Source organism: Mercenaria mercenaria, chromosome 3, assembly GCF_021730395.1.
Source record: "Mercenaria mercenaria strain notata chromosome 3, MADL_Memer_1, whole genome shotgun sequence".
In the NCBI taxonomy this organism is placed as follows: domain Eukaryota; kingdom Metazoa; phylum Mollusca; class Bivalvia; order Venerida; family Veneridae; genus Mercenaria; species Mercenaria mercenaria.
In genome coordinates, this window is record NC_069363.1 from 1834661 (window position 1) to 1844545 (window position 9885).

Genomic DNA, 9885 nt, shown 5'->3' on the forward strand with positions numbered 1-9885 from the left:
TTTTTCCTGTACATTCAAATAAATATGTAACAAGTTTGGGGTCCAAACTTAAATTAGCAGGGGAGAGTTATTACGCAGCAAAATTTCACCCAATTTCTTCTAACTGATAATATATAATTAACCAGGTATTTTCTATTGTTAGACTTACACATTTTCTTTCAGAATATATTCTATGTAAACCCAAGCTATTATTGTTTATCAACTGATATTTTGACAGTCTTCCTTCTTAAATATTTTAGGTTAAGGAATCCCCAAAGGAGGAATAATATTAATCAACATTATTTAGTATATAACAGTATTTTGAAAATCAGACATATTTAGTTACCAAAAATAATATTTTGTAGTAAATGTTTAAAATGCATTTTGTGCTTAAAACGCTTTAGACTTTGCAGTACATACTCCAGATATTTTCATTGCTATGTTTATTTTCATTTCCATGCCAACTCTACCATATACAATACAGGCCTTAACAAGAATTATACAATTTTCATACCTTGTGACATAACTAATTGTTGCTTACTATTTTAACTGATACTATCTAAGGTTTGAGGTGACATTTATCACAAACAAAATTGTCTGGACAAATAAACTAATTTTTATTCTTACATGGTAAGACCATTATGTCAACTAATATTGTATAAGCTGGACAAAACATTATTGTTTCAAAGAGACACATTAAATTGTCACCTACCCTAGAATTACTTTTGAATTAGATACATTGTCATAAATTATGCTGTTTTGATTTATCTATAGCCTTAAGAGTTATAGGCTCAAGCTGCCAATATACTGTCACTTAAACTGACCAATCAGTTTACCTATTTTTGTTATCCAATGATGTTACATCTTGTGAATATTCATTGTTAATGTTGCATTTATATTCAATGTTTGTCACCTGTAATAAGTAGTTTTGTTTTTAAACTCGATGGTGTTCCATCAGATCAGTGGTTGTCCACGTTGGAAATTTCTAAGTTAAATTATTATTGTTATTGGTGTTCCAATAGAATAAACAGTGCTACTGTTGTCTGAAATTCAGCAAACAATAAAAATACGGAAAGTCACAGTGGTGTTCCATTGTACATCTCATTCCCGCACACAGCTTCTTAATACTAACCTAAGCTAAATTAAATCAATAATTGTAAACTGCCTAAAACAATTACAAGTTTAAACGATCTGGCGGTTTGGAAATTCTCCCAGACCTTGTAACAACACTGTTTGAACTTTTAGCATTTGATGTGTTTTGATTAGGAGACAGTTGCGAGTCTGATTGTTCGTTAGACACTGGTGACTGGAATGGGATATCAATTTCTTTATCAAAGCTTACTGTTTTGTTCAGTTTAACTAAATGTCTACGATTTCTTGAAATAATACTTTTAGGAGTTTTTACAACAAATGATCTTGGTCGTGAATCTTCTTTTATTATTTTACCCTCAATATTCATGTCTTTCACAAATACCCCATCCCCTTGCTTCAGTGGAGGAAGGTACTGAGCGCGTCTAGACCTGTCTTAATTTCCTTTTGAGTAATTACGGTAATTCTTTTCTTTCTGCTGTATCTCTCTAGAATTTACCGGTTTCGGATCAAGCTTTTGTGGCGCTTGAGGGAGTGTAGTTTTAATCTGACGCCCGAATAACAATTGACTTGGCGAAAGCCCATTTTGCAACGGAGTAGCCCGATATGTTAACAAAGCGAGATACGGATCATCACACGCGTTCAGCAGACGTTTGACAGTCTGTACAGCACGTTCAGCTTCTGAATTACCCATAGGGTACCTCGGACTTGAGGTTATGTGCTCGATACCGTAATCAGCACAAAACTTGTTGAAAGTATCCGAAGCATATTGCGGACCTCCGTCTGTGACTATAGTGTCGCATAGTCCATGACGTGACAAGATTGATTTAAGATGCGCAACAACAGTCGCAGACGACAGTGAACTGAGTTTAACTATTTCAATGTAGCGAGAATAATAATCTATCACCAGCAAATATGTGCAACCGCGCCATTGAAACAAATCTGAACCTAACTTAGACCAACACCTGTCTGGAAAAGGTGTAGCAATCAATGGCTCTCTTTTTTCGTTTTGCATTTAAGCGCAAGTATCACACCCTTTAACAAGATTTTCAATGTCTTTGCTTATTCCTAGCCACCAAACAGATTCTTTTGCCCTTGATCTACATTTATTGATCCCTTGGTGGGCCTCATGTAACCTAGCCAAAATATCTGTTTTCAATTCAGATGGAATAATAAGCCTGTCATTTCTCATTAACAACCCATTGTTTACAGTAATTTCACCTTGAAATTTCCAATATAATTTTGAAATTTCACATGACTCTGATTCCGGCCACCCATTTTGAGTAAATTCAATTAATTTTTGACAGACATAGTCTGACATTTGCTTTGACCTTATTTCCTGCAGTCTTTTGTCTGTGGCTGGCAAACTTTTAAGTACTAAATCAACATACATTTGAGTTTCAGTGCAGTTTTTGCCTATTCTCCAATGTCAAACTTTTAGCTTGTCTAACTTTCCTGGTGCCTCAGGTTACAGTTTTTGAACTGTGTGTGGAACTTTAATTTGCCAAGTGAGAAGATCTGGAAATTCCCCCACAAAAAGTGACAATGGTTACAAATTCAAAATGTGATAAATGTGGACTTGTTCATCGCAGACATATGTGTGTGGCCATGAATGCAACGTGTTTTAAATGTCACCAGTATGGACATTTTGCCAGGACCTGTACTTCCAAGGACATATACTGCAGGAAAAATATCTCCTCTACCCTTGAAAGAAAGAAAATACGGGACTCCCTGAGAATGACAGCTTTCATCAACAGGAAAGATGCTGAGAACCTTCCATTCCACAGCACAGAGGTAGAAGATCTCCTAAAACTTTCTTTTAACTCTTTACTGCGAATGAAGCCACAATGCAATGTCATCTATGACAAATCAATCAAACAACTTCAATCTAAAATAGATGGACAACAGTCAAGCATCTCTTTCCTAAGACTTAACAATGTAGACATGAAACATTGAAAATGACGCCCGACTTTTCCATTCTTTCAAGTTCAGCTTTTACTTTTGGAAGCAATGGAATAGGTACACGCCGCGGTACTGCTAGAGCAAACGGTTTCGCCCCTTCATTAAGGGAAATACGGTATTCTCCATCTAACTGTCTTAGCTCCCTAAACAATCTAGGATGGGTGCGCTTAACAGAATCTACAGAAGTAACTTCATCAATGTTAAGCTTGACCAAATTTAAACCGATATTTGCCGGTCTACCCAATAGACTACGATCAATGCCACGCACAACATATATTTCTTCTACTGAGTACTTGTTTTGGCTTGATAACGTTTCGGTAAAAGAATCTAAGACATTCAATTTCTTATTTCCAGGGCCAAATAGGTTTTTGTTTGTTTTCTTTAATTTTGGACTTCCTAGAGATAAGTATACAGTTTCAGGTATCACCGTAACATCAGCCCCAGTGTCTATCTTAAAACAGACTAACAAATGTCTCACCTTTAGTTTGGCTCTCCATTGACCATCTCCTGTTTCTATTGTTCCCAGATAATCACTTTTTTCTGCGAGTTCATTTAGTGTTTTAGTTCTGCAGCACACACAGAAATGATCCATCTTTCCACATTTGAGACAGTTTTTCCCTTTTGCAGGGCATTTTCCCTGAATATGCGTCCGGTTACACCTAGTACATTGATTTTGTCCTTTAGGCATCGGAGTCCTACGTTGTTTCTTTTTTGTTGGATTTTGCTTCGGCGCCCGATATTCTCCCAAAGATTGTTTTGGTCTGGCTCCGCGGCTGACCTCGTCCGCTGACCCTCGCTCTTTATCGTGCTGATCTTTGACCTGTCGTTTTACGATTTCACTTTGTCTAGCCATTTGAACTGCCTTTTCAAGTGTGAGTTCTGATTCTAATTGCATTTTCTCAGATAAATTTGTATTAGTCTGCCTATATATCCAAAAAAGAGGCCTAGAAATTGCCTTTGATGGCATTTTTTGTTAATGCCCGACAGCCACATTCATTGTTAACTTTATAAAAAATGGAAACTTTTCAGGGGGGCTGTCGCCTTCTAAGGGTCATAGAAAGGTCACTGCACAAGGTCAAAGGTCAATAAGTGCATTTTTGTTATTAACTTCAGATTTTCGCCATTTTTGCTACATTCTAATACAAACTTGTCATTTTTTGGTGATAATCATGAATCTGAGAAGTAAAATAAATTACTTCAAATAGATTTATTGCATTTGAGACTGGCAAAATTCAAAACGACTAAGGTTATTTCTATAGAATAAGCTTAAATTTTCGTACGTTCTGATAGTTTGTTCATTTATGGAAGTTATCTTTCTCATGTTTCTAAAACTTCCGTTTTCAGGCTAACAATTTTCCATAAAGGCTGGTTGGTTACCTGTATGATTGTCTGTATGAACAGTACAGGTAGAAAGAAATCTATGGCGCGTATTTTATAAAGACTAGTACAGTCAAACTTCGTTTGCTCGAATTCGGATTATCCAATTACTAATTTTGGGTCAAACTCAGTGTCAGGTCTATATAATGTATATTTCACGTTTGCTTCTACTACTAATATCTTGAACACATTTTGCTTGTCCCGTCGAGCTCTAGCAAACATATTTTGACTGTACTAACTGTTGACAGATCTAAAGTTTCCTTCGGAAGCATAGAACTCAAGGACGTAAAAATAGCAAACTCGGTTTGATTAAGTCTGTTTGTGAGATGTGCAAGCTTTATCTAAAATGATCTATGCTGTCAATCAAAACTCTGTTCCAGTGGTTTACGCTTGTGCTATAGCAATTTCTTGAATGTGTGGGCGTTTAGAAATACTACCTATGTATCATAGTGTAAATATTAATATTAGATAACCGCAAATGTTATGTTTTTTTTGTGTGTTTAATTTTTTATATATTTTTTCATTCCATTAACATGGAAATGGTACTTTTCATATTTTTGAATCAGGCAAAAAAATATTTCTTTGCACGTTAACATTAGGCTATTATAAGAACTGGTAACCGCTCTTCAAGTGTTTCCACTATCTACAATTTTGTAACTATTTGTTTATGTTTGTTCTATAGATGTCATAACTTCAAAAAAGGCTTAATATTTGTCAGTGAATTTGAAAGTAAATCGAATGTTATTAGTATGATCTTTATGACTGTGAATATAGGAGCAAAGCATGTTTGTTTTCCTGTTACAACACCTGTAGATTTCCGAGTGACTGGTTGGTGATAGAACCGAGTAGAGCAAGCTTACAAATGTATCACAAAGGAATCTACTGATGTTATAAGATAAACAAATGTGAGCTTACGCTATTGTAGCCTTAAATGTGTAAAAATAAATGTATTGTCAATTAGATTCGGTGCGGAATGATAGAATGAACTACCCTTACATAGAAATAACTTCTAACCCTTATATAAAAAATGAATATACCCCATAACACTTCGCAAGCTATACGTGACTTTCCAGCTTTAAATAAGGTGGAGGAGACCCAGTGCCCTCCGTGCATTATTTCATCACGAGCGGGCACCTGGTAGAACCACCGACCTTCCGTAAGCCAGCTGGATAAATAATTGTCTAGAAGTTACAGAGAACAAGTGGTGGTATTATCGGCCTTACCCACCGAGATGGAGCTTTAAACACATGGTTTCTCTCAGTCCAATGGCAGCCAAGTACTCTTAACACATACATCACAGAGGGCATTGGTAAAAATGAAAAATCCAGTACTTTGCTGCATTACACTGACAGTAAGATATGATAAAAAGCAAATAAAATGCTGCAAATGTTTGACCATGCATTACTTGACCGATTTGGCTTAACAGATGTACAGACAATAGGTTAATTTTGCCACTGAAGTTTCAGTATCTAGTCAGGTTGAAACAAGTATTCTTAGTTGTTAAAAGAAGAGGTCTGATTGCCTTCATAAGCTTGTAGATGAAAACCTTGCCGTCAAACTTGGAATGACTTTCAAACCGTTCTTGACCTGACAAAAACGATTTAACTTCCTGGTAGAGAAGGGTCTTTAACTCTGTTCCAAGCCTGTACGATTACCGGAAGGCCTCCGGTTGGCCCACCCTCAGCATTCTGCTCGCCAAGTAGAATGCTATGGAAGGTGTCGCAGAGTAACTCAACAAAATGGCTGAGGTGAGTTGCAAGCGTTCTGTACTAAATATGAAATTTCGATTTGTACAGTTTAATTACAATTTCACTAGAATTTGACTGGATAATGTAATAAAATACCTTAATTTTATCTAGTATAATATAAGTGTACGATATTGATAGGCGTGTGAAAAACTTAGATATTCGTACACAATTGAATTCGCCCCCGCTCTGATTGCCAGACCTTGCCTAAATTATCCGTAATTAATTCTTACAGAATACCAGTAAGGGGTTGAAAGACGATATATTAGCTGTTGTAAATCTAAATTCAAGAGAATGTAGTCCCGTAAAAGACCTTGGCTGTATTGTAACCGGGCTCTTTGTGAAAAAAACCTTTGCTCTGACGGGATTCGAACCAGGATCCTGATATGCTAAGCGGACACTTACCTCGTCGCCACAAAAGCTAGCTTGTAGGCAAGGAAGTATAAGCGCCGTATTATACCTCTGCTACAGTATCTGCTTTCCACTTGTCATTCTGTAGTGATTGGCCTATACAGGAACGTAGAAATTTGAGAGATTATACATTCCTGGCCTATAAGAGGCATTCCTAACAGCCTTGCTGTTGGGTTAACCCTTTTGCGACGCGGTTTGATGTCCGCTTGCAATACGAAAGGTCCCGGGTTCGATCCCGGTGACGGCAATTGACTCCCCTCGGTTCTCTTTAATTCTGGTAATTGTTTGGCATTTTGCAGGTTTATCTGTGCCATTTTATTTATTGATCAGCATGTATAAAATCTTTGTTAAATATTTATTACATTTTTGCAGGGTTGTTCAGACAGTGGTTATTTGGTAAAGGTGGACAGACAGGGGGAGGATGGTATACAGTTCATGTTGACGAAGAAACCTTCATGAAATTGCAGAGTGGTGTCAGTATTACTACATGAAACAGAATACATATTTAAAAAAATAATTATCTTTTACACATACTGAAAATTAAGTTCTAAGCATTCAGCATGTGTCTTGAACTTATTCACATATTCCAAAATACATATTTGTAAATGACACAGGAAATGCAATGTTTCTGTGTAAATAAAGGTCAGCTCTGACTATATGGGTTGAAATTGGATCATTTAAACTGAACTTTGTAAAATGTATTGTGGCCGCAAGTACGTGGCACTGGCCTTTAGGTACCAAATTCTGAATGAATCATTTGCAGACTTGCTTAAAATTACAGCAGTCAATGTTTATGTTTTTTAGTAGTATTTGAATTTTGATAAAGATTTTAATAAAAACAACAGATATTTTGTTCAATTGCAGACGAAGGCTTCAGATCTGCCTGGTTTCAGAATATAAAGGTTGGATGATAACAACAATGTGCAGAACAGTAATCAAGGTAAACTTATTGAGTTCAACATGCTGAATCATACCATTTTTTATGCTGCAGGTTTCTGAAAACAAGGTTGTTATATGTATGTATATGTATGTATGTATGTATGTATGTATATATTTGAAAATGTAACAATGTGATAGCTATCACGTTGTCGCCCTTCTCTGAACACATATACAAGTATATACAAGTATATAGCTATCAGATTATGACATTTTCAAATGGGCGACAGACAAAAGTGGCACAAACAGGATTTCATACCTGACCTCATAGCACAGTCATTTTTAAAGATTATACAGCGAAAAAGTTTTATGTTGTCACACCAAGTTTGAGTGTTAAGACACAATACGTTCAAGGTGTAATTACTATAACTTGAAGCTAAAATTTTGCAAGCTTGAGATATTCGCTGAAATATTTCTGAAATTCCATTTCTGCCTATTTTCAGATCATACATGGTACCGTCCAAGAACATTACTGCTGATTGAATTGTACAAAAAAACATTAACATAATGAACAATCCCCAGGTGAGAAAGAAAACAGTATAGGAACAGATAACTGCCGAGATAAATGAACTTGCGAAACAGAATTCCAAGCATCTCAAGTTGAAGGAAGATGAAAAACCTATTGTCGTCATATCGTAAATGCAAAGATGCTAAGAAGGAGTCTGGGGCAGCCAGGAAAGATTACGAGTTCGAGGAGCTTGATGATATATTAATGGACAGTCACACGGACACAGCCAGCATTCACTTTCAGCTCAGGTAAAGGAAATGACAATAGCAGTAAGAGGAAAGTTGAAGAAACGTTGAGGGTGAGAACCTAAGAAGTTGAGAACCAGCTGGGTCGGACAAAGTTATACATTTCTTGGAGGGGTTTATAGAGAAGAGTGAAAGAATGGAAAAAAGAAAGAATTGAAGAGTCTAAAAGAACGCATAAAGAAAAAATGCGGGTTTTCAGAGAGTTAATTGAAGCCTTAAAGAAATAAGATAATTATTTTGGTTCAAATGAATACTGATCTTGAGTAATAAATATTGCTCAAAGTAAGCTCTGACATAGAAAATATGGTCTGTCTGCTAGTAGTACCTTTTTGGTCAATACATATGTGTGAACAAAAGTCTAATGGACAGTTGATTAAGATTTACCAAATTTATGTGCTTTTTGGCAAAGTGGGCATGCTATGTTAATGACCGGTTCTGTTATTTAAAATTTCAGATTCAAGAAGTCAAGTGAGGAAACAATTGTATTGATGACTTTGAGGTGGAGTTGGCTCTATTTGTGAAGAGGACTGTGTTAATGACTTTATCCCAATTCATTAACATTACAGTTATGGTCCTATATTGGATAATTTAGTGTCAGCAAAAATATTTCATGTTTTTGTTAGTTAAAGATACCACTGTGCAAGTGAGTCATATGTTTGTCTGATTTTTAGCTCACCTGTCACTAATAATTTAGTGTCAGCAAAATATATTTTCTTGTTAATGTCATTCTATTTCTAGTTCTTGGTTGTTATGTCTAAGGATTTGACATACTTATTGCAATCTTGTATGTTGCTAAAATTATTGTTTGTTCATGTAAATGTTTTGAAGGTAAAAATAAATTTGAGTTTTCTATTATGATTTTTCAGTCAGTCATTGTAGATTACACTGTTTAAAAATATTGTTCAAAGATATCGGTCTACCAATCTAAAAGTACAGAACATAGTGTTTGGAATATTGTTTCAATCCACCACTGTGATCGAGTATTAGAGTCGCTGATCATGTTCTCATAAAGTCCCTTCTGTCGTACATTTTGTCCCGTAGTTGTCTGAAATTGGGTGTTTTCTACAGTTGTTGGTAAAATGATTTGTTAAACCACAGTTTTGACAAGACCGTGTCATATCTCGATATGACCGTCCGTTGTTTCTGTCTCTATTATATTCTGCTCTCGAATTAAATGGTAAGCTCCTTGGAGACTTTCGCCGATTCTGCCGAAATGACTGACCAGAGAAATGTTCCGCTGGTGGACTTCTATTAGTATCTTGATCCGGTGAACGACTCTTTATAACAGAAATCCATTCATTCAAACACATAAGTAGCGTACTTGAACCTCGGTTGTTCAGATTAATTCCGTCAGGTGTATAATAATGGGTGACAGTTTTCCGGTTCATATAGTTGAAAGATGTGAAACACTGTACAAGGTAAGCTCCAGTTTCATCGCATACTTGTTGAAGAACATTATTAAAGGCGGCAACGTCAGCATCTTTTCTAGGACATAACGTACACAGGTGCACTTTACAGTTCTTGCGTACAAGTTTATTGGCAATGTCCTTCATTTCATCGCCTAATGTCGCAGCATTTTTCCCGCGGGCAACGTCATTTCTGCCAATATATTTATATAAACACGTTAGCGTAT

At 36.1% G+C, this 9885-nt stretch overlaps 1 protein-coding gene across 1 annotated transcript; it reads right to left on the minus strand.

Moving 5' to 3' along the window:
• Positions 1-1504: 1504 nt before the first annotated feature.
• Positions 1505-2083, minus strand: LOC128555437 (uncharacterized protein K02A2.6-like). Its single transcript, XM_053537712.1, has one exon. It carries the CDS (start codon positions 2081-2083, stop codon positions 1505-1507), a length of 579 nt encoding a protein of 192 aa, XP_053393687.1.
• Positions 2084-9885: the final 7802 nt, after the last annotated feature.